Source organism: Labrus bergylta, chromosome 20 (genome assembly GCF_963930695.1).
Source record: "Labrus bergylta chromosome 20, fLabBer1.1, whole genome shotgun sequence".
NCBI classification, from domain to species: domain Eukaryota; kingdom Metazoa; phylum Chordata; class Actinopteri; order Labriformes; family Labridae; genus Labrus; species Labrus bergylta.
The window spans coordinates 11,994,534-12,019,999 of NC_089214.1; the positions used below are offsets into that span (position 1 = coordinate 11,994,534).

The following is a 25,466-nucleotide window of genomic DNA, read 5'->3' on the forward strand; positions in this document are numbered from 1 at the left end:
TTTACTGTAAATTGTGTTACAAACTCTAGTAAAGGATCAGTAAGAGGATCATGACTCGGTTTGTTCCCTTTACTCTGTCCAGACAAAGCTTGTTAATGCTGACACCAGGGGGGTTATGCGTGGGTTAACTCAACCAGAATCAGAGCTGACCACAAGGCAGCATCTCACAAGAGACACAAGCGGTTTACTCATAATTGTTTTGCATTATTACTCACCATTTGTTGTGCGTACAGCTGTAAATTAGAGGTTTTGAAAGGCTACGTTGTATGGAAACAAATAGTAGAATAGAGTTTATGAAATGATAACAAGAAAGGGGGGAGAGATTGATTAGGTTGGACAGAGAGGAGATAAAGATGAGAGCCTTACCACTCCAAGATACTTTGTTTTCTTGCCCTTATTCAGTGATTGAAGATGTAGGAGCTTGTGAACTGACAGGCATTGTGGGTAATGAACTGTCTCTACTCCAACTAAACCATTATCTTGAAGGTCAATGGACGGGTCAAGACAGCCAGCTCTACAGGCTGAAACCTTCCAAACTGTGCGGTTGTTCCAGCGTCTCACATCACTGCACCTCTCTTAGTGGTTGTGTCCCTGTCTGCATTTCATACAACAGGATAACAAGAGACAGTTTGAAATGACTGGGATAAGATGAATAAAAAAACACATACACACTGCAGGACTACTTTACTTTATTCCCTCAGCTGTTGATATGAGAAAGGAGGGGTAGTATCACCCACACAACAAAGTGAACAAGAGTCAGAGTGCCTGTAAAATGAGCTGCAACACTTAGCTAATGAGCATGACACCACCTTGTGGAGACAACACAGATTTCTGACTGGAATGCATAAGCTGAGGGACTTCAACACAAACTACTAGAACTCTTTCAACAGACAAATCACGATTAACAAGTGCCAAGACAGGCGGGATGTCCATTTTTAATTAGAGAGGAAATGCCTTTCTGACAAATGTATGAATATGCTTGTGGATGTAATATCTGAAAACCGTGGCAACTCTCATTAATCTTTTTTACCTTGTGGCCACGGTCTATCCTACTTTTTTTTTTTTGCTGTATCAAGGACCTTAGTTATGAAATGTGTTCCACTTCACCATATAAAATGCAACACCAAATCAAATTGAGCTCCCCCCTGAAAAAAAAAAAACAATCAGGACTGATGAATTTGAAATTGATGGCAAATTTTTATGTGCAGAGGCACTCACTTGGGTGATGAGAGGTGCTGCAAATGAGAGATGAGAGGATGAGGAGTTGGAAGGACAGATAGCAAGGTGGAGACAGCTCAATGGAGGGAACGAAAGGAGAGGAGAGGACAGGACAGGACAGGAGTGAGGATACACGGGTAGATTAATGACTTCTTGTTTAGAGCATACTGCTGAAACAGACTCATAAATGTTTTTGATGGTCGGCTCATAAATAACTCCCAGCATGTCTGCTCAGCACACAATAAATAATCCTTAAAAGTTTAATCATTCTCCATCCTTCCGGGTTTTTTTGGGGCATATTTATTGGAGCATATTTATGTCAGCATATACTGTAAGGTACATGCAGGCAGAGGCTTACACTATCTTTCCATCTTACCCCATGAGTCACCTTCAAATGTGGGAGAATTTAGTGAAGTAGTATAAAAAAGTAAAGTTGTCCATTCAGCAAGATTGCAATGAATTAGCACTGGGAAAACATGTAAGCAACTACATCTAAAAATCTGCTCACTATATTCGCATGGTAGCCATTTTCTTCTGACATCATGGGTTAAAAACTGACATAAAGGTATGATGAAAATCCAGATAATGTTAGCTTCTTGGCCTTATATTAGCCTCAAAGTATATAGGCCTACTAGCTTTGAAAGGTTTTGCTTTAAAAACTGTATTTAAGTTAAGAAAAACATATTTCATCATATCCTATATGGCTAGACAAAAGCTAACATTAGCATTCAGCCACTTGTTAATGTTATTGTTGGTCACCTTACTGTTTATGACTGGAGACCTCTAGATGACACAAAGTTTAGCAATGGAGTGGTAGGCTAATGCTTAGTTTAGCTGCTTTCCGATAGCTGCTAAAGGGTAAACGAATATTACTATTAGAATTTTTTTTTTTTAATCTTTCCAATTGTATCCTATAACACTTTCAAAACAACTAAGAGCTAGTCTTTTACAATACGTTCATTTTCTAGTTTACAGTAATGGTAACAAAAAAGTAGTTATGCTGATAAGATGCATTTCTGTGTAAGAAGACATTTGCACTGATGCATGTGTTGGTGTTGCCTGTGATTGACCGGTGTGGGTCTGCATGTGTGTTTGTGTCTGAATTCATATGTGTTGGCGGAGGCTTCCCTGGAGAAGGGGAGTACCAGAGCTGACCTTGCAGTAAAAAAAGACAATAATTTATTCATTGGCATTGCACAAATTTTCTCTCTATCTTCAATCAGGTGTTCAGTTGTTATCTCAGTTGTTTAAAAGTGTCCTATTCCTGCACTCTGTGGATTATTGATTTCTCCAAACACTGTCTTTAGGACAAACAAGATTGAGATCATAATTTATGATCTAATCAGGGTGTATTCAGTAGCTCCCCCTGTTATTTAGAATGAGTTTTATTCCACCATCATTTCTGACAGTCAACACACTTCTCAACCATGCGGCATTGTGTATTTTTATACCCTGAGGCTTAACCTTGCTGTAAAAATGTCTCTTATCGGACAGAGTCCAGCTGGCAATGTCAAACAGATGGCTTTATACCCTCTAGGGTTTCCATTCAGAATAAATTAGTTCAATAAAATACCAAGAGGGCACTTAAAGAGCAGACAATTAAACACCTTGCATAGAACTCGGCCGAGCTATATTTCAAATGACTGAAAGCTTATACTGATGAATGCAGTCATTAAAAAAGACAGCACTCAATACTGTCTCAACAATGGACAGTAAACACACTGCCAACCTTGAAGCAGAATTAGTTTAGACAGGTTCAGAAACCACTTTTTGTGTACTCGTGATCAAACTCTAATATAAAGATTGTGTTAACACAGAGGAGAAAGTGGGAATGTTCCTTTTTGATTCAAATTAATCATACTGTGTTGAAAGGACCCGATTTGTGTCCAATGCACAATTGAAAAATAAGTGGATGGTACTCTTGACAACATATTCACTCTGCTGCAAAACACTCAAAACAATTCAGTACAAATGGAACACATCTAGCATTACAGCATGACCGATGATGGCTTTTAAATTTATTTTTTATAGGTTTCATACAGAGATACTGTAAAGCATGCTTAACATCATACATTTTTTTTAGTTTTCTAACTTTTATATCGCGGAAGAAAAACAAACTATTTTCCACATGAATAATTAAACTGATACCTGCTTCTCTCGATTGACTTTTGGCTATACAAGTTTAATAGCCGGCTGTGGAAGTGTTTATTTCCGGTACCACGTCTAAAAGCATTCAGGTGACATTTGTCGGTGTCATGGCTATCTCACATTGCAATGTGCTGCCAGTAACTGGAGATACAATGAAACATTTATTGAATCCATCTCAACTTAATTAAACTGTATTAACTTAATTACCTCTGCCTCTGACACGATAATCAAAAAGATAGAGTTCAGCTGCATGCTAACCTTTCCCTCAGGTGTGAGTAACAAAGCACCCAAGGGATAACATTACTGCCGCTGGCAAGGGCCTGTCTGATGTTTCCGTTGAGGGATACATTCTGCCAGATTGGAAGGGCTTTTCTGCCAAAGGGTCAACTGAACACAGGTCTGTATCGGTGCCATCCAAAAACCAGAAAATGTATTCTTAGAACACCGGCCTAACTCTGTTGTGAAAGTAAGCCTGCGCCTCATCTCTTCACAGGAAGGTTAATGTGGGTACAACCATCCAAGGACTGCCATCTGTCCTCTGGGGTTCTACTTTATGGTCACAGCAATAACTCATTTGATTTTTTTCATCATGTCTCTGCTTGTGGACAAGGGCTTGGACCTTTGCTCTGGGTTGAGGGCGTGTTGAGCTGCGTGGAGTTATCAGACACGCAGCATGATTGATGAAGGGAAGGAAGTCTTTCTGACAGGATCCATTCTGTCTGCCTGGTCAGAAGAGTTTGGAAATGAAGCAAAAATCTATCTGTTTACTGTTTCCCAAAATCAACTAAAGGCCAGGAGATCTAATTCTCTACTTCTAAAAAAGGTTAGTTTCAGACAACTTTGATACATTTTTGCTAACTTTGACCTCACAGACGCCTCACAAAAAGGATCAATTGACCAGGGTTGTCCTTGGCTCAATATGAGCAAAGAAAAACATCTTTACAAATCGTATTGCATAAGAAAACATGTGCCCTTCCACAACTGTAACTAAATGAGCAATGCAACAGCAACAAACAGAATCAAAGATTCCGTTAAACTGGAATGTTTAACTTCTATAGGGAGGGAACTTCATTGGATGTGGGGGAAGTGAAGTGGATGAGAGAAACAGATGACCCCTTGCATTTCCTAAACAATGAAACTGTAAAGCACTGATCCTCTAACTGGCGTGGAGCTGTATTTTCCATCTCCCTGGGACTCATTCTGCAGAGTAAACTGTTACTGTGAATAATAGGTTTTCTAAGACAACATGGCTACTCAATAAAGGTCTAATCTTTTATTGTCTTAAAACAAAACCAAATCTTGTTCAGTGTCAGCTCCTAGAGATATCTCAGGCTGACTAATTTACCACTTTTACTACCCCTTTACTCTTGGTCCCAACAGTAACCTCCAGGAATAAGGGGGGGTTATGTACAGCAATTTCGAAGAGATGGAATCTGAAGGTTCTGTGTTTGTAGCAAGTCAGAAAGACAAGAAGTTTCTTCATCTATTTCCCTGCAAAGCAAGGGATTCCCTTGAATGTGCAGTTTTAGATTATGAAATTGCTTTTTTTGGGTACAAAGTGTACAAAATGTGACAGGTACTTTAATGTCCAAATAGGATAATGCTAAAAGAGAAGGTTTTTTTAGGCTATATTTTTAAATGTATCCAGAATTTGTGTTTTTGTGTTCTAGGTGGCTTTACAGGCTCTTGAACTGTCATTTCCAGTTAGCTCCATATTCCCATTTCTTTTGCAATGTGTGCAGTCTTCTGTAATCACCAGAATATTGCTTGACCTGACATTTTCTAACTGAGCATGTAATGCATGCTATTTTAATATTATGCAAAATATGAGCAGTCAAGTCTGGACCTCAAAACCAAGGAAAATCATGCCAGTAGATTTTATAACTTAAGGGGTGCACAAACAAATCACAAATCAAGTCACTTAACAGGCACAAACCAGTTGAAGTAATCTGGCACTTAGTAACCTATGGTTAGTCCCCAGTCCCAAATGCTCTATCTTCCTGTTCCCTTAAGGCCCTGACACATCAAGGAGACCATTGGCCGTCGGTGAGCGGTCGTCGCCCTAGTTTTTGCAGTGTGTCCAGCTCCGTCGCTTCCCGTCTGCCTTTTTTTTGGCCATTTCCACATGTTGAATCGGCGTGCGTTGTCGCCGGTGCGGTTGAGGATAGGAATCTCTCTGATTGGCTGTTCAGCTAAACAAAATAGGAGAGCCAGTGCACGAGAAGAAGTACGGAACAAAAGGCGTTGTGCACTGACGCCACAGGTGGCCTTTGTCACCACTAGTTTTTTGCCGTCTGCATGGTGTGTCAGGGCCTTAGTACTTGCCTGGGTCAATCACTTTGGGAGGCATTCAGGGGATCACCAGCAGTCAAGGATAGGATTCAAGATCAGCACCAGCGTCCCCTTTAATAGACTGCTTTAAATTAGAGGGCCCTTCCAGAGCCCATGTATTGGAGTCCATCAAGAGCCTTGACATGTCCAGCAGTTAGCATTATCTTTAAAGTCCAATATGTGTAACCTTGAACATCAGAATCAGGATGAAATGATATCCCATCAACACTGCAGACTCAAAGTGATTGAACATGTCAGTTATGTACATTTTATTGCAGCACATAAAATGACTTGAGGAATTGGTAAATGCTAATATCCAAGGTTATCAGTCACTCATGAACACAGGTACAACCTGAACGGACATTGTCCAGATAGCTCACGGGAGAGGGATTGGATGTCTCTGCTATGCCATATTCCCAGAAACACTGTTGCTCTATCTCCGCAATGTGGCCGTGGACCCAATTTTACCTTTACCTTTATTTTACCAGGAAATTACCAGTGAGGTATAAAATCTTGTTTACAAGGTAGTCCTGACCAAGACAGCAGCATAAAAGTTTCCACAAAGAACAAACAGACCATAACAAGCAGACATTACCGCAGACAGATGCAGTAAGACATATATATGGTCAAATGCAGCCTGGTACACTGAGTCCAACATATCAGTTAGGGTACCATAATGCCACCAAAATCGATAAAAAAACATTGCTTGTCTACGTTTATTTCTTGCACCAAATGAAAAAACAGGATTTGTTTCATTGGAAGTAACCTAATTTGACCCTCTTTTCCCTTCTGTTGGACTGTCAGTGCTGACAAAATGACAGATTTTCGCCTGAAACCCAGATATTTACTGTATATGTTGCGAGACACTCAATCTCCTCATTTTCCAAAGGAAAACTCTGATAAGATTCTTTAACAATTCTCTCAGACCTTGAAAGAGCACCATTTTAGTCTTGTTGGCATTAAGTATTAGTCTTATTTACATAGATTTAGCTGGACAACATTAAACACTGCTTGTAGGTTGTTGATTGTACTCTCCAAGGAAGAAGAAGTATGTATATAATAGTGCCATCTGCATAAAAGTGAAACTTTCCATCAATTACATTTTCACATAAATTATTCATATAAGTCATGTTGAAGATAGGTCTCAAAATTTACATTCATGGGACACCACAATGTTGTTTAAGAAAACCAAAGGTAAACTATCAAGTTAAATGCATTGCATTTGACCACTCAAGTAATTTTCAAGCCATTTAACTGTTTTTGAAAATAATCCAAAAAGTTTCTTAAACTAATCTCTGTAAACGAACAGAGTGGTCAACTGTGTTGAAGGCTTTAGATCAACCTAAGGGCAACACAGTGTTCTTTAGAGCCAATGGAATTTACAATGTCCGTTAAAACCCTTTATTGTGACAGCGACTGTACTGTGTGAAGACAGGCTGCAAGGCATTAAGAGATAATGGTCTGTAATTGTTTGGGGTACATGGATCTCCTCCTTTTAAAACTGGAATGATGTGCTGCCTTCTAAATCTCAGGTATAAAACCACATCAGCAGGTAAACAACATCCCAAACAAAGACACAAGGTGGGCCATGTCACATGCTCCAGTTTGACCTCGACATGGGACAATGTATGTCTGTACACGCCTATAGTGAGCCCTATTTGTCAGCTATTGGTTTGTTCACAGCAAGACATAGAATGCAGATGGTTTATACATTCATCATGTAAATGAGTTGAAAAGCATGAGTAAAATAAATGAAAGATTTGTGCAGGAAGGAAAAAAACCTGAAAAGAGTACAACATAAGATCTTATATTCTAGTTTAAGTAAGTTTAAAAAACTGTTAACTAAAACCTGAATGGGACCCAATAAACTAAATGTTGTTTTCAGCAAGTTTTTCACCAAACGGCCACAAAATTGGACTGGCAACACATTAGCAGTTAAGTATGGTATCAATATTGCAAGAGGCCAAAACACCTTATTGCAGTATGTGGCTATTATCTTAACAAACTATCCAATCTTTGCCTGTTTATGCTTGAAACGGTGTATTCTTAGTGTAACTGTGGTTTTAGGCTGGTTTTGGAGTTTGGCTTTTCTTAAATTAATTCAAAGAAATCCACCTATTTTAAAGACGGCATCATTGATGAAGAGCTACAGAGTCAGCATCTCACTACAATTTGAATGGTCCTCCCTGCTCCTTCTTCTGGGTCTCTTTGGAGGAATTTTCCCCCCATCACAATATCCCTCCCAGGAGTAGGCAAGTTTTGGTTTCCTGTCCAAATGATTAATCTTTCACATTATTTTGCAGGGGGACTCATAACACCAGAACACTACCTGTGGACCCAATTACACAACTGACATCAGTATCAATGTGACTCTCTGACTTATGGCAGCATAAACAAGGCAGCCTTGCTACATCAGCACATATGATTTATAGAAACGATCTACATAGATTAGCAGGCAGACGGAGGTGGATGCAAAGCATTCTGGAAATTTTAGCTTATTTTGTTAAATATACAAACAATGAGGAAGTTGGTAACAATGATACAGCGGGGCCACTGATATAAGTAAAAACTTTCAGATGCTTGCTGCAATAAAATACACAGTAAATAGGGGAAAAACAAACTTAAAGTTCACTCTCAGGTTCATAACATTAGTACAACTCAGGTGCAGATTGAATACACAAAATGTTCCAACCTGGGTAATGTGCCAGCTACACCACAAGATACTTCATTGCTATTCAACCCACAGTCTCTCCTTCCTGTCTTTCACTTCAGTTACAACATGCAGTGATCACTGGAACAAGCGAGCGGTGCCACACCTGCCCTGATTACATAAACGCTTGGACGACTCTTGTCAGTAGCAGCAGGCCAAATTGCCAGCCTCGGTGTTTTGGCAGCAATTAGACCAAGTGCATTATATCCACATTATCATGCGGCCACAATCACTTTGGGTTAAGGTGCAGAGCTGAGTAACTTGTCTCCCACTGCAAGGTGGCATTATTCACAGCAGTAAATGTTGATGAGTGTGGCGCAAAACTCTGACATTTTGGAGACAACACTGAAGCAGTGCTGCAGAGGATGTTGTGTTTTGTGTTTGGTAAACAATGATACTCGAGTCGTAGAGGCAAAGCGGATTAAAACACCTCTCTGTGCTGCTGTGCTGGAAAAAAATGAATGCGAGAGCAGTTGAGTTGACCAGCATTTGCTGCTGAAATCCCAATAAACAATATATAAAGAAAGTCCCATCCATTTACTGATCCATTGCCCTGGATGTATTCAAACATAACCAGCATTCTGGAGTTGTAATCAATTATGTTTGTTTGTCCCCTGCTAACAGAAACATAGCCAGAGCTCCATGGACTATGTATATGCACATTGAAACAGGATATGTTTTTTACAGGATTGGTTTTAACGTAGGGTTTTCTCACTTTGATTGATGGCGGGGGTGGGGGTGGGGGGAGTGACCATAAACTCAGGGGACTAGAGAGGGAGATGACATATTGCAAAGGTCCTTGGTTGGATTATAAACAGGATTTAGTGGATGCACTAAAGTCTATACACTGTACAGACTGCCCCCAGGACACCCCTGAACTCGAGCTGTACTATTGGCCACTAAAATACCAAAGTGTGTTTATTGTGTTGTGTGTATTTCTGACACCCTGGCAGCATCAGAGGCGAACAGGTGTGTTTTGTTGGATGAATGAAGACATGACATAGATTAATGACCCGGGTCTGCAGCAGACCATTATATTGAAGGCCACTGCTGCCCACTGTGGGTGGGTGGTTTGTGTGGACCTTGACATGGCCAGCAGCTAAAAATAGCCAAAGAGAATAAACAGGCTACTGCTTTGGCGTGTTTCCTCCCTCTTATTGACAAAACACACACACACATCAGATACAGACGCAGCCACACACATTTGTAGCCACTGTAAGGTATCTTGGTGTAGTTACAAAGACTCAAAAGCTCACTGTTTGTCTACCTCGAGATATGTTGTTTTTTGGACTTCCTCAAATTTGAATTTCTACGAATAAAAAATGACACCTTGGAAAAGATGTTACATCCAAGTCTTGTATTTTTAATCTTGCCCACCACCCATGTCTTTTTTCCCTCACAACTGTGCAGCTTTCTATTTATAGAAAAGTGACCAACATTGACTGAATGCTTATTATTTTAATAGAACTGAATGTAACTTTTGCTCCTCCGCTCCTGCAGAAGCTCACAGTAAATTACAGCTGTCCACATTTCTCTCTCTCTCTCTCTCTCTCTCTATCTCCTCTGCCACACACAGACTCATTGTACATTCAACACAGCACCTTAATACTTTAGGAGCTCAGTGCAGCAGTATTTTCTTTATCTATAAGTGAATACATTCAGCTGCTTTGGAGAAGCTGACTATGAACTGTAGTGTATCTCTCTAATGAAGGCGTTGTGAACAGATGACAGTGTGTCTCTCAGCGTCAGAGCCAGGACTTGTGGACTGTGAGTGTGTCCGCAGTGTTGTTTGGATGGATGATGGACTGGACACATTTTATGACAAATTTGAAAGGAAAATACAGCAGGCAGTGACGGCTCAGGGATGAGGCAGTCGGTGTAGTCAGTCAACTCTCTTTATCTAGGATTGATGGGAATCTTCTCACAAAGAGATTCTTACAGAATGTGCTGTATAAACCTTCAGCAAGGCGTCAGGGCTCTACTGGGGCCACCAAGGAGAAACATGCTGCAGCTGCCCAAAAGATTTCCATTTCACAGACCGTTCGACAAACTGATACAAATTCTTAACACATACAAATATCCTCTGTCACTGTCTGACTGGCCCTTGGTCCAGGGGGCTGCGTTTGTCCTCGCCCAACTTTTCTGTCCTTGGTGAATATAAAGACCATCCTTCAGGTGTCCTGATTCTTCTATGTTAATTATTTTCTCCATAAAACATGTTTCACAAAATCTAAAACCACTTAGTGCCCATATGGTCATGGAGCAACTCCATTGGGATTACTTAATATGCAGTGTCACTGTTTCATTTATCACCTGAATTTTAGTGTTTTACTTTGCGTTGTACATGAATTTGCAACACATTTGTTGCATTAATGTGTTTACTTCAACTTTCTGAAACACATTATTTTCATTCTCAGCATATTTCCAATGTTGTTATCTTTGGGGCTGTTGCAGTGTTTGCCCTTTTTGGCCACATTAAGGCTGTCGAGGTGTATAAAATATTCTGATAAACACAGTCAGCAAAGGTTAATTGACCAAACAGTTGATTAAATCACTGTCAGCCAAGCTACAAGCAAGTTTTTCTGACTCCAAAGCCCAAAATGAATTGACAAAGTGAATAAATCTGCCTTATTATAGCAACAGCCCACACAAGCAATGTGCCCATAGTATATAGGAATAAAAAAACAACTGCATTATCTCATCTATATGAACGCCTTCTAGGAAAAAATAACATTGTAGCCTATGTCTTACTTGGTGTGCATGAAATCATACCTTTACCTTGATTTCAAGTTGCTTTCCGCGCCCACATGATTGGACACATGCTAGCTCCACCTTCTCTGAGGTAAGGTACATGCAGGTTGTGTTTGTATAGACATGGAAGGTTCGACTTCAAAAGGTCTGTCTCCTTTATTCATTGGTTTGTATTGAAGAGTTTTGGTGCACAAGCATGCTTTGCTGATTGTTAAGTATCATTACTATCTCTTGCATCATGACTCACAGGATTGGTTATTGGCTGCCAGTTTGATAATAATTAATGAAAGGGGATACAGTCAATTGCCCCTAATCATTTCCTAGTTCGCTGAGAAACGACTGTATGATCAGCAGTTTTGCTGTCATTAAGAGATTAATTTACATCTGTCAGTGAGGGGTCAGGTGGATGCTTCACTGCTCCATCCTTTAACTCTTTCCAATTGATCGTGTTCATTGTAGAGTCAAGTTTTACCAGAAATCTATAAACTTGAATTTAACAGTAAATGTGCACTTAAACTCACATGTTTTGCACCTCAGCTGCATATTTTCACACAACTCCAAACCATGTTGCCATATTCAAATCAAATTTGCATGGCAAAGAGGTGGCCAGAGAGCCATGGAGCTGAAGTCACATTCAAATAATTAATCAGGTCCATATTTAATGCCATAAAAGAAGATATGGGCTAGAATATGTGAATATGCAGCTCTGTATGTGACATGTGGACACTGCCAAAGCCTCTGACTTTCATTCAACAGTGACCACACAGTTAAGACATGGTACACACACACACAAAAAGCCATGCAGCATTATTGATCACTTGTCACTGAAAGGAAGGAACATGGCAAAAGAATCAATTACACATATGCAGTGTGTAATCAAATTCTGGCAAGAAAAACGCTTGGCTAAGGGGGAATGTTCAACTGACACATAAGCTCTATATGGAGGAAATATCTTTGCCTTATCGAACAGCATTCATGTGAAGTGAGAGTGAGGGAGAGAGAGGAGAGGGGAGAGGAGGAGAGGACAGAGGAGGAGAGGAGAGAGCACTCGAGCACTGTAGGTAACGATCTGAGGGATAATACGGGATACATAATTTAATATCTCTATTTATTCATTTAAGACCCGGGAGTTGGGAGATCATTACATATTGATGGCTAATAGATAAGATGGGTTTTGATTACTTGGAGTCATACAGTGTACCTGCCCGGATTTATCACTACTACTGACTGTTCTTTCAAGTGGTCACAAGAAAAAGGGTCAGACCATCTACATATTCTGGGTGAAATTGTCACCTTTGTATTTGTTGTACTCATGTTCCTAACAGAAGCTGGACTAATACCATTCGTTTAAATACTATTTTCTTTCCTTTCTCCCCCAAGAGAAGATTCTGTACAGGTCTTGTAACGAAAGCTTAGGTTGTATGGTTCATTTACAGTAAAATGTACATGTCATGGTAATTTCACTATAAGTCGTCTAAAGCACGGTTACCTTATGTCATTTGAAATGAAAACCTCAAACACATTACAACTGACGCCTGTGTGTGTGTGTGCGTGCCCGTGTCTGTTTATGTAAGAGTGTGTTTGGATTGTATCCTAAACTGCTATTTCAAAATAATTCAACCAGTAAAACAAATCGCGCGCGCGCCCACATTATCATGCTCTTACAGCTATAGATTTTCAAAACACAAATATTTAAGTGTTTTCTTTTCTTCTTGGTGAGAATCCTCTCCTATCCAGGACATTGAGTCACCTCTAGGACGTGGTGCAGCCCGTGTGCACCCCTCTACTCCTCCTCATGTAGTGTACAGCGGGACACTCCGCAGTTTATCCCGTTCCTTCCCGTTGCCTTTTACGCGCGCGACGTCTGCAGTACTGATTCAGTGAGCCTGTCTTCTTCTCACGCGCCAGGCTGTTTTTGGATGAAGGCAGACAGGACTGTATTACCCCAGTGCTTCAATGGCGAAACAGGGCTGGTTTCGTCCCGTTTATAGATGAAGACATTTACACTCTTTTTCTTCTCCTCGCGACTCATTTACAACAAAATGTGGGACGCGCGTTCTCTCGGCGGAGACCGCGGACTTCTCTCCTCCGCTGTAGCCGCTTGACTGGAGGGGGGATCCCGGCTCCCATTTCATCCTTTACTCCCTCAGGAACGAGAGGAGTTTGCATGCAAAAGGTGGTTTATCTCGGCAAGGTGAGAGAAACTGTTTTCTGTTACTTTTTTTTTTTACGAATTTGGATACCACTTTGAGCGGAATGGAAAACACATCTCGTGTGTTGCCAGGACAGGTTTTGAAAACTGATTTACATTCTGCACAAGGTGTAAGGCAACTAAAACCTGACCAAACAGAAAATACGTTGTAGCGTAACAGGTATGCAGTGTTTCTGAATTTATAGGACTGCAGAATATGACAGGGTATAGATATTAGGTGATCCTGCTTTGTGGAAAACTGTAATACTATGTATGGATACTTATTTACCCAAAACACTTGGTTTGGATAGTAATTATTCAGCTTTATTGCAAACGGAACAAATTGTCAGGCAGTGTTAAATGTAGCTAAAATGTTCCATTCAAACACATCAGCTTAATTCAATCCTGTAAAATTATGTTTCTAATTGGGAACTGCAACCTGCTACCTTCAATTAGGCCTATTGAATACATTGATATCAACAACTTTATACATTTTTAAAGGCCTAATCCAAATGTTTGAGGCAATTTTATTATTCTATTAGAATTAAAATTTCTATAGAATTACTTTTTTCTTGAGCATGTGATATTTGTCAAAGATTCCGATTACAAGAAGCAAACGTAAAAAGGGAAAACCTATTTGAACATTTGAAGTAGAATAAAGACTTTTTTTTTTTTTAAAGCAGTAATAGCTCTCAAACATGCCTTCCCCCTCCAGAGTATATCAGTGGATTTTCAAGGCTCCTTTCAGTCCATTTGTTTCCTGACTAACCACTCACTGAGTCCCATTTCGACCGATGGGGCTGCATAGAAAGTAGTGCTCAGGCAGGAGTTCCTTCCCCCCTTTCAGCCTCAGCAGTGCTGGAGGGGAGAGCAAAGCAAAGCAACCATATTGACTGTTAAAACAAAAACCATTGATCCCATCTAACACCGTCTTTGAAATGTAATGAAAGGGATCAATAACAGCTGATACTATTTTTTGACTGAAAATTCGGAGTAACACGTGACCGTGTCCTCATGCTCGCTTGAAAGGAACAGATTTATTTTTGTTCCTCGAGAGATGTGAGACACAAAGTCTAAAAAGGATTGCGAAAAAGTTATTTTTGTATTGCATCATTTGACTAACGTCTGCATGATCAGTGAATGTGTTATCTCACAAACTGTTTCTTGTCTCTTACTTGTTTTCTCAGTCATGGAGGGACTTTGCTAAAGAGGATCCTACTTAGTTTAATACCTTAGACCCCTTTTTTTCTACCCTCTCCCCACCTTTTTTTTGTCATTTTTAACATCCTCAGTAAGTCTCCTTTTCCATCAAAATGGCTGAGAAGATTGGACCAGCAGGGCTCAAGCCCACCAACATCAGAAACGCTCCCTCCCTGCCCCCTGAACCCATTGACATCATCCGCACCAAAGCCCGCTCCCGCAGAGTCCGCCTCAACGTCGGGGGTCTGAACCACGAGGTGCTGTGGCGGACCTTGGACCGGCTTCCCAGGACCCGGCTTGGCAAGCTTCGAGACTGCAACACCCATGAGTCCCTTATGGAAGTCTGCGACGACTACAGCTTGAACGAAAACGAATACTTCTTCGACCGGCACCCGGGGGCCTTCACTTCCATCCTGAACTTTTATCGCACAGGGAAGTTACACATGATGGAAGAGATGTGTGCCCTTTCGTTCGGCCAAGAGTTAGACTACTGGGGGATTGACGAGATCTACCTTGAGTCGTGCTGCCAGGCCCGCTACCACCAGAAAAAGGAGCAGATGAACGAGGAGCTGCGGAGGGAGGCCGAGACGATGAGGGAGAGAGAGGGCGAGACAGAGTTTGATAACACCTGCTGCCCAGACAAGAGGAAGAAGCTGTGGGATCTCCTGGAGAAGCCCAGCTCCTCAGTGGCTGCCAAGGTAGGGAACCAAAACAAGAAGTGTGATCGCACTGCCCCCGTCTCACATTCCCTGATCACATTCAAAGCAGAACACTCTGCCTGGATCATAGCACATTACAAGCACACTTATTTTCACAGGCCTACTCCCACCTGTAAAAAAAAAAAAGAAGCATGATTCCATCTATTTGAATCTGAAACAGGCGTGTACTGTACTCTCATCAGGTGTTTTCTTTTGCAATCTGTCTGGGTCCAATTTTTGTGCAAAGCAACAGTTGTCAAGGGGCGACTAAATATAGAAAGAGATGTAGCATTTGGGATGTGGATGCGTAATGCCCAAGCAAACATCATGGAGGAGAAATGTATATTTCTGGCACTGATAAATTAGTAGAGAAATTACTGCAGCAGCTATATTTAGACTGCATTTGCTTTGAAAAAAATAAAAAATAAATTGGTAAGTACGTCAGCTACGGGTGTTGGTTTTCATGTGGGGGTAAAGTATGTCAGTGTGGAGCAGATTTGTCTAGATTTGTGACACGGCTCTTCTCTTGTTGGGATATGCTTTTGCCTCCTTTCTGGTGCTTTCATGCGTCAGTCTTAGTGGATTTGTTTTTCATTCTGTATCCGACAGGATGACGTCAAAAGTTAGCTGCAGGTGTGTTGGGGAAAGCTGTTTGCTATTTTTCATTCTGAGCATATTTCTTCTGTTCAATGCAAACTGAGGTAGACATCAATGCTCCTCTCTTCCCATGAAAAAACGTCAAAATATGCTGCATCAGACACAGGCAGGTTTCCCTTATTCCTGATCAATCCTACAGAAATCCAAAAACTGTGAGGCAATGTCAAGGCTTGCCAAAACATTGACGTCTCTTTCAACTCCTCCTCCTCCTCCTCCTTCTTACCTCATCCCTGCTCTGACTCAGTGCCCAATTAGGTAGGTCAACCCTGGTGAAATCCAATCACTGGTAATTTACCTTTGCTTCTCCGGTATCCTGATCTCATCACCAGGCAGCGCAGGACAGGGTTGTCCTCAGGATTATATTCCGTGTCAGCAGATCATAAGCGCGGGGCTCCATTGTATGTGTACGATTGAGGGAACATCATAAGCTCTGTGTGAGAAATACAGCTCCTGATGTGCTGTGTGCGCCGTGTGCTGCATTGTTGCAGACGCTCCCATTGAGGAAAAGAATGTGGATACAAGAATCAAGAGCGTTGATTCAAAAAGATAGAGCTCAGATTGGAGAATAAGTAGCGTGGATTCAGGAATCAAGAAGGTAGATATAGAAATGTAGGGTGTAGATTAAAGAAGCAAGACATTGGATTCAAGAATCAAGACTGTGGATTCAAGAATATATCGCATAGAGTCAAGAATTGAGCGAAGATGAAAGAATAGATTCAACAATCAACAATGTGAATAAAAAAATACAGAGAATTGATTAAAGAACAAATAGTTTGGATTTGTGGAAGGGAATTTAGAAATCTAGAGCATAGATTAGAAATTCTAAAGCAAGAATAAGGAATCAGAAGCTTAGATTCAAGTTTCAAGAGATTTGATCCAATAATCAAAAGCTTAGAGTCACAAATCAAGAGCATAGATTAAAAAATGTAGAGCATGGCATGAATAAAACAGGAGCGCAAATTCAAGAAACAGGAGCCTTGCATTCAACTGAGTGTAGAGTAAAGATTCTGGAATAGAGAGTAAAGGTCAAGGAATGAGTGCAAATTCAAAAATCCAGCCTGTAAATTAATGAAACTGAAGCGCAGATTAAAGGCACAGGAGCACAGATTAAATATTCTAGAGCAAGGATAAAACAATCTAGTGCAAATACACAATCATTTAAAGTGTAGAATCAATTTCAGACCTCATTCATCTTGATCTAAATATTAAGAAGTGCGTTCACTTTTGAAAAGGATATAAATATGTTCATGTGACGTAACACTTACAGTCAGAATTCTTTTATGGTGCGCCTAAACATGTTTCCCTTCCTTTCTGTATTAACCCTGCAAAGCTGGTTTTCACCCAGTAATTTGTGACCGAAAGGCTTCCCGCCTCAGTTTAATAATAGTCTTCAGCCTCCACGAGGAAGCTTGTATATCATAAGAATCAATTACAAAGAGAGTGCCAATACCTAATTTAAGGCACACTCAGGTGACAGCAGCGAGGTAATCTGATAAAATATGGGATATTTGAAGTGATACGCTTCCTTGATGTGGCCCCTCGGTCTCGAGATGCATCAGGGTATTGCTGACCTGATCACTATCATGTGGGGGAAGCCTGTGAAACCTTCAAGGGAAATCCCACCCTAATTCAAATTGCATTGATATTCTGCTGAGTGCTCCACCAGGAGAACTTGAACTCCACTGTAATGGCTCTGCGCTGCGATCGCACAAAGGTTACACGCAGCTGAAAGTACATTGGAAAGTAGACTCTCAGGGGGTGTTCGACTGTCAGATAGCAGTTCCCCCGAGGTCAGGGAAGCCTTTTGTGGGTGCAGTGAGAACCCTTGGAAGCCCTTGACCAAGGAAATGCCATTGCCGGCTGGTACACAGCTGCTGTGTGCTTTTAGAGAAGGTAACGTAAGCCCTTCATTAAATGCAATCAGAGTATTCCGATGTAGCGATATTCTCTCTTTTTCTCTCAGTCCGTCCCTCAATCAGATATAAGTGCTATTTTATGGAACCATATGGCGCTCTCTGCCCTTAAGTAAAGGTTAAGCATGAGAGGGCTGACCTTTGCAGGAGGGTCAATCAAGCTAGCATTACATTCATCAGCAATAACAGGAATGCATGCTTTGGGAGTTTGTGCGAGCTCTCGCAGAATTGTAAAGGTTGCTGCCATTGCACCAAAAAAAAAAAAAAAAGGAAGAAAACAGAGCAGAAGTGTTTATGAAAGCTGGGAGTGAAAAGATGTGGTAGGAAAAGCCCCGAGAGCATGACAGTGATGTAAGAGATGCAGTCCCACTACTTCTGGATGCTAAGCCTGATCTTTGCAAACCTTTCCCAGTGAATGATGACTGCAATAGTCAAAACAACGTGGACATGGGCTAATGCAGTGGCCTTTCCGTGTTCCTGCGTGACTTTTGGTTGAGTGGCCTGCTCATGTGAGGAGGAACAGGAGGAGGGGTCAGGGAGTTGCTTGGTGTCCGGTTCTATCTGGTGCTCGGCTTGACACAGGTGAGCGTCCAGGGGGAAAAAAGCAAGAAGCTGATGTCACAACATGATCTTGTAAGCCCGTGTACTGAAAAGAACACCTGCAGGAGCTTCACACTGGGATATCCTGAGCTGAACTTCCATGAAAAGTTGGTTTTGACAGTTTTATTGAAAATGGAATTGCAAAAATTGTAGAAAAATTGTATTTTCTCTACTTGTAGCCCGTGGTCAACAGCTGTCATATGCTATAACATTAGAAAAGATTATCGTGCCAAAATCTCCAAAGGATGTTGCCTTTGTTTCCTTACTGTAGGCTATCATTTCTATTAATCCTGTAGAACGTGTCATCCTTGATATGGAGCCAGAAGGATTTGTACTTCTCTGACCCTCTTTTGTTTGCAGTGAGTCATTGCTTTAGCTGCACACTTAACAAAGCTCACACAAGAAAGCAGTATACAAAGTGCTGCATTGCTGTAGGATGTCTACTCCATATACTTAAAATCATGTTATACATGTTCAAGATTAATTATCAGTTTATAAGCATGCATATCATTTCTTAAGCAGTCATTAGAGAGCACTTAGAAAAGCCTTACTTTGAGTGACAATATTCTGTAATTACCAGTCCAATGATGAAGAGTTTTCACTGACAGGTCCTGTAAGAAGTTTTAGTTGGTTTTCAAACAGACTAAAACCAAAATTGACTTGACCTATAGAAGCTTACAAGACGTCTATAGATTTCTATATTGCCATTTAAATGCCTGTAACCACGGCCGGGGAGGGTAGAGGTCAGACAAAGTGAGTAAGAGCACGCTGCAGGAACAGCCTTTGTTGATATTTTCCTCAGCGTAGATTCATTCTGAGTAATACATTTGACCGTTAAATAAAGCAGCACTGTTAAATGGTCAGAAAATATTAGTTACACATGTGCAGGACAAGATCAGCAAAGGTAAAAGGCGTAGTAAGTGCAATTTGTAACCTGCCAGTGTTTTTGCAACTGTGTAAATTTTGTCAATGTGATTGTAAGTGGGGTTAGACTCCTCGCATTTCTTTCTATTTCCAGATAAACACAACGATATGCAGAAAGTGTATAATAAATATCAGGACGTTGCCAACCGTTAGCTTCACAACTGGTGATTTATTGAGAGCTTCAATATTAACATATGAGTCAGGCTGTGGTGCTGATGTCATATATTAATGCGATTAGTTGTTGCTATTAGATGCCTACAGTGCTCAGTTTTAAAAGAAGTAGAGCTCAGTTTGCAAGAGCAGCATGTTTTTGCATTGATTTGTGTTGTGCAACGCTTTCCAGAATATTAACAATGTTGTATGAAATATTAAAGCCGTAATATACCTTCACTCCAACACTGAAACCATTCCCCCTCTTTAGGTTTTCTTCAATTTACAGTCCATTCAGTGTGTGGGCAGTCCTGGAAAATAATGGAGGAAGATTCAGAGCATTTTAAAGAGATCAATGTTCCTACTTGCCAGACCTTTCAAGTTGGGTTTTCTATCTCCCTCACTCCTCCCTACATCAGCTGTGTCTAGCCTTGTGCTTGCTCTTAATGTGGATGTGCACCATTAGTCTTTCCTTATCTAATAATCGAGTCTATCTAGTGGGAATGCTAAGCAATGGGCCTGTATGGGCGCAGACTTGTGCTGTTTGGTCCTCCCACGCTGTAGAGCAACCAGAGTGAGTCCACACAGCTGAGGATGATGACACAATGTGAGGAGACTGTAGCATAATACAGTACTGTACCGGACACCTCAAATGCCAATCTTTGTGAATGTCACTTTGGTTATTTTTATCCTTTTTACTCACTGCATTCACAATGCAGCATTTTTTTCCACTGATGTCATGCTCATGTTGAGAAGCTCTAGCATCGAACGAGCAACTTATGGACTACTTTTAGTGAAAATCCAAAGGGAGTCATATTTCAATAACAACAACAACAACATTATATTCGATAACCCAATACCTGCTGTTAGACAACAGCTAATTTGATTTAATCTTCCAAGCTAGCATTACAATAGATAAGAATTAAAGTCTTAGCTAGGATTTCACATCTTTGTAATTATAACTCTTAACATTATGAGCAAGATGCCAATATTAGCTTTCAGCCACTTAGCTAAACATACTGTAATGTTTAGCTGTTATCTTACTTTAGCTAACACATTATAAAACATGTTGTTTAAATTGAATTATGGCCTTTCACATTACTCGAGAAGCAATAAACAATACCTGAACTGTTTCATAACAGCTATTAAGCCTCCCACTACTCTTTAGAAGTGAATATGGTGAGCTGCCACGGATTCGCTCAGTTAATGTTTAGGTGATAACTCTTGAACAAACATCAGAAGTGAAACTAGTTCTAGTGTGGCATTGGAAAATTCAATTAACACACTGTTAAAACTGTCACAGCACTTCTTGTTTCATATCACTGCAACTGACAGCCTCTTACTCTCCATCCATCCAGCCGTCCATCCAATTCCTCCCAGGCTTTAACAGCAGTGAAGGAAGCATTTGGCCTTTTGTGCATATTGATGTCGTTTCTGACAGTGTGAGAGTTAACGATGGAGGGAGGTGGTGATAAGCTGAAGGCCTTTAGTCAGTTTCATCTTCCCATTAAGTGCCCTGGGGTTAAACTCAAAAAAGGAGGTCTTCTTATCTTCCTTTCGTCTCTGCATGGATTGTGGTCAATCTTCGGGAAGGTTAAATCAATAAACATCAGCATTTTAAGAGAAAAATGTCCTCTGCCTGTTTGGCAAACTGATATTTTTCTGGACTTTTTGCTTATTTGGTGAAAAGCCTGCCAAACAGATGCTGACCTTGCCTGTTGAAAAATCAGATTTTTGATGTTTTTAAGTCAGTTATGTCTCTCAAGGGGATAACATGTTGCAATATGAAGAGAAGCTCAATGCTGCAGCTGTAAGTATTGTACTACATTATCTTATTTGGCTTTTAGTGAGTCGTCCGGATGTGCTACAGGAGAGGAGTTTGTCATTTAGGTGGAGCACACCTTCTGCGGTCTCCTGGTTACATAAGCCTGCCTCCAGGTCTCTAATCAGTACAGCCTGGCATTTAGGCAACAGCACCTAAATCCTCTTTACCCCACAATCATAATCAGATAAGAGTGAACCTCCTAGATTACAGGTGACATGAGTCCTTTGGCCAGTGCATGGGCTGAGGAAGCGGCATTTATCATCTGGATGTTCCATGACACCGTTTAACCCAGTCTGTGTGTCCACTGCTCATTTTATTTTGCTCCTGCAGCATGAGGATTAAACTGAACTCAAATCAGTTCACTTATGATTTGGTTTTAAAATGGCATACAATTGGGGTTAAAGGATAGTGCAAGCTTTTTTTAAAGTCACAGGGAATTGAAACGCTAACTATGAAGCACTTCTTTTCCCGAGCTTCTTTTACTCCTTTTATCATTTCCATAAAGATAGCCGATTTGTTGATTATTCAGCGAATAATCACAAGCTCGTCCAGCTACTTAGTCACTCTTATCATGATTTTCCTCATATGGACAACACGCTGAGAGAGGCGTAAGCAGTAGATAGAGCACTTTCCACTTTCCACTCTCCACTCTTGTGTTGTTGCTGTTTCAAAGAATTCAAAGTTTTGTTACTAAGCAGCCAAAAAGAAACTTCAACAACTGTTCAAAATGAGCATTAAGAAAGGAGTGCAATGCCAGTTAACTGTGAAATACTTCAACCTGTTTGAAATATGTTAGATTGTAGCTTTACAGTTGAATTGATAGCAGTGGAGGGGCTTACATAACACTCAGCGAGGTGCAATGGAACATAAAAATCAGTAGTTTGTCACACAAACGATCTGTGACTTTAACTGCAGAGATGATCTCTCACTGTTAAGAGGCTGACTTGATGTCATGGGTTTTCAAGCAGAGTTATCCCAGGATCATATTTCAACCCAAGAACAGGATAGGACACTGCAGCCCTTTATTGATCTAACTCTAGCATACTAACTGCGACTCTCAGCCGCGGGGTCGGAAGGGAACATCTAAAGTGAGGCAGTGGAAGATGTTGAAGTCGAAGCACAAGAAGGCTATTGATGCAGCCGATTCTCAGAATTGATCTGTAGAAACCGAGCTGTTCTACGTTTTTAATTATTTCAGGAATACCCATTTTTCAATCTGCAGCAACAGGAAAACACACCTCCGTCCTCTTCTCGCTTTGCTTTGCATCTATAACCCCGCCGCTGCTTTCTTCCATTTTCATGATTACTTGCAGGAACTTGCATGCCGACGAATTACACTCAGGATGCAGCTCAGTGGCGATGCTGTCCCAGAAGAGCCTACTAGCCTGTCTTTAGGAGTATTACACTTGAACATGCGTGTGGTGATTCATGAATGAAGATATCATGAAATGAGAGTCACAAGGCCCACACTGTGATTTGCACACTGTAATAGAGGGAAACGAGATTCAGGAGAACAAGAAAAACTTGCTTTGAAACAAGTCTAGTACAAACAACATGTTCGATACAAGCCAGGCCTAACGAGCGGCCAGATGGTGTGAGAGGCCTGATGGCTGAAGTCTTATTAGTAATTCTTCTGTCATCCCCGGAATACACCCTCACATTTCCTAAGGACCAAAATCTGTTATGACGAGAGCTACTGCTACAGAATCAATTCATCCTATTTATGGAAATGTTAATTTCCCCCTCTTTAACTGGCTCGCTTTGTCAGACCAGCGGCCTAAAACCATTTGATATTTTGTTTATTGTGACTTGAACCAACAAGAAAGAAGCAATAACTCTAATTTTAGAAGCCCGAGGGGGGAGGAGTTTCTGACTTCTTATCTCAATATATGACTTACTGAATCACTTCCTGGTTAGGTTTCCTTTCGAGGAAGGCATGCTCTGTTCTAACTTAGAAGTATGGTCTTTAGCAAAAGGAAGCTAAAGAGTTTCATAGATCGAACAGAGTCCTTTTTTATCGTGTCATTGCTATGAGCAAACTGTCATATTAGAGGTTCTCACAGCATTATTCATGTTCCTGCTATACCCTTTCTTGTAACACACTTTGTCTGAGTTGCACACTTCATGCCTGTTCATCCTGCAAAAAGTCCAGGGGATGTAAACTGGCAGAACGCCCCGGGTCTGAGCGCCATCAGAGCGAGACATAAATCCCATTCAAGGCGGGGAGTGGCTGAGGAGCAGCGGCGAGCGTCAGCTCTAGCTAACACTGCCAGCCTGAGTGACACTCTGAGAAAGAGGCTAATGTGTTCCTTCCTCCTCGTCTCCTCCCTGTCCTCCTCCTCATTGCCTCCATTGCTGCACCCCCCTGTGAGGTGTGCTCTACCCTTCTTCTGTTCTTCTGCTGTCTTCCTCGTCTAAGACGGCATCAGAAATAGGGGGAGACGGGAAGAGGATAGGGAGAGAAGAGTCATCATTCTAAACACTAAGAACACCAGGTCTCTATTACATGCTTCAGTGAGCTTCCTTCACACACAAACACACAAAAACACACACACTCTGTACTCACAGCTAACAGTCAGTCTTCCACATCCATGCACATACGTACTTTAATATACACAATATGCCCTCGGTAGTACACCACACAAACAGAGGTGCCAGTATACACACACACACACACCTCTTTATCCGTGAACCTTCAAATACTGCTGAGCCAGCTTTCTCTGGGTGCCACACTGTTGCCTCCTTCGCTCGCTCCCCCCACGCCATCTCTCTTTCAATATCCTTCACCTTTTCAGCATTCCCCGTGTACCACCCAAGCTGCCCTTAGAGCCTGCTTTTTACATTTGATTTTTTTTTTTTTTATCTTCCATTTCCTCTCACTTTCCTCCCTTCTTCCTTCCCCCTTCATATTTCTGTCTTTATTTACACTCAGGGTGACAGAGCTGAATTGTGATCCTGCCCACACTTCCATCATAGAAGCGGTGATATTAGTATTCATGATAGTGTTTTTTTTTTTTACATTTTGCTCTATATCACTCATGTTTATGATTTAGCACTGAGGGTCAGAGAAGTGCTTCCTCAGGTGTTCTGACTTGACGTTTGCTTACAGAGCTCCATCATGGAGGTGTTGGTTCTTCATTCTGGCTCAGCAATGAATACACAAACAACCCAGACATCTTGATAAATGACACACTGAGAAGCCTGAAATAACAAAAGGGAATATCCTTGGAGGGCTTTCTATCTTCTCCGACTGAGAAAACCCCCTTCAAGGATTACTGGAAAAGGAAAAAAAAAAAAAAGGCATGTGTAAACAAGTTAATTTTACTTGTGTCCCCGGAAATGCCGTTTTTGTGTAGTTTCCATGGTGACCAGAGTGTGCCATGGTGACTTATTGACACCCAGGGAGCAATTCATCTCTATACAGGCTGTGTGAGAGGCAGAGCAGCTGGTACCTCAGCCCCCACAAACCAACCCCGAATGCAAATGTGAGGGAAACGCTTGTGCAGCTCAGACTCGCCCGCTCTGGGATGTTTTTCTTTCCCCCATGTTGAAGTGTTTTTGCTAATTTTCTGTTTGTGTCACTTCTAACAATGCTTCAGCAGTTCTCGCTGACACTGGAGTTACCTCCTATTGTGCGGCGAAGTGTTTCAAATTAGCTCATACAGTCATAGTCAGTGCAGTTGGCGCTGTGATATGATGAGCGTAGAAATGCTGTCATTTTTAATTGCGGCAGGATGGAATAATCGACTCTCCTTTGTTTGAGAATAAAGAAGAAAAAAAAAGAAGCAGATTCTCAAGTTGAGTTTAAAAGAAGGAGAATGGTGTCTCCGTCTGTTTTGCCGACGATCAGAGGGTCTCCCGAGCAAAAGCGGCAGAACAGGGACTTGGTTTTGTAGGGATATAAGAGATTAATTAAAAACCTCTGCTTTAAGAGGAAGCCTCTGAGGATGTGTAAGAGAAAAGAGACGGATTGCCCGGATCAGTGGGAGGTTGAAAGAGGTTGGAGTGACGTGGCCGTTGCCATATGGATACTTGGTGACAAATCGAAAGTTTCTTGATTTGGTTGAGGCTTTTTTTTTTTTCCACATTTCCTCCTCATTACTTCTTCCTCCTGCCTAGTTTTTTTTTTTTTCTTTCTTTTTCTTAATTT

At 41.1% G+C, this 25,466-nt stretch overlaps 1 protein-coding gene across 1 annotated transcript in view; it reads left to right on the plus strand.

Annotated features, from left to right (window-relative positions):
• The first annotated feature begins 12,922 nt into the window (after nucleotides 1-12,922).
• The window catches only part of kcnb2b (potassium voltage-gated channel subfamily B member 2b), an 84,526-nt gene continuing 71,982 nt past the window's right edge, over nucleotides 12,923-25,466 (plus strand). Inside the window, exons 1-2 of the mRNA XM_020646476.3 lie at nucleotides 12,923-13,352; nucleotides 14,537-15,247. Of these exons, the coding sequence (XP_020502132.1) occupies nucleotides 14,663-15,247 (585 nt within the window). The 5' untranslated portion in view covers nucleotides 12,923-13,352; nucleotides 14,537-14,662. The remainder of the gene's footprint in view (nucleotides 13,353-14,536; nucleotides 15,248-25,466) is intronic.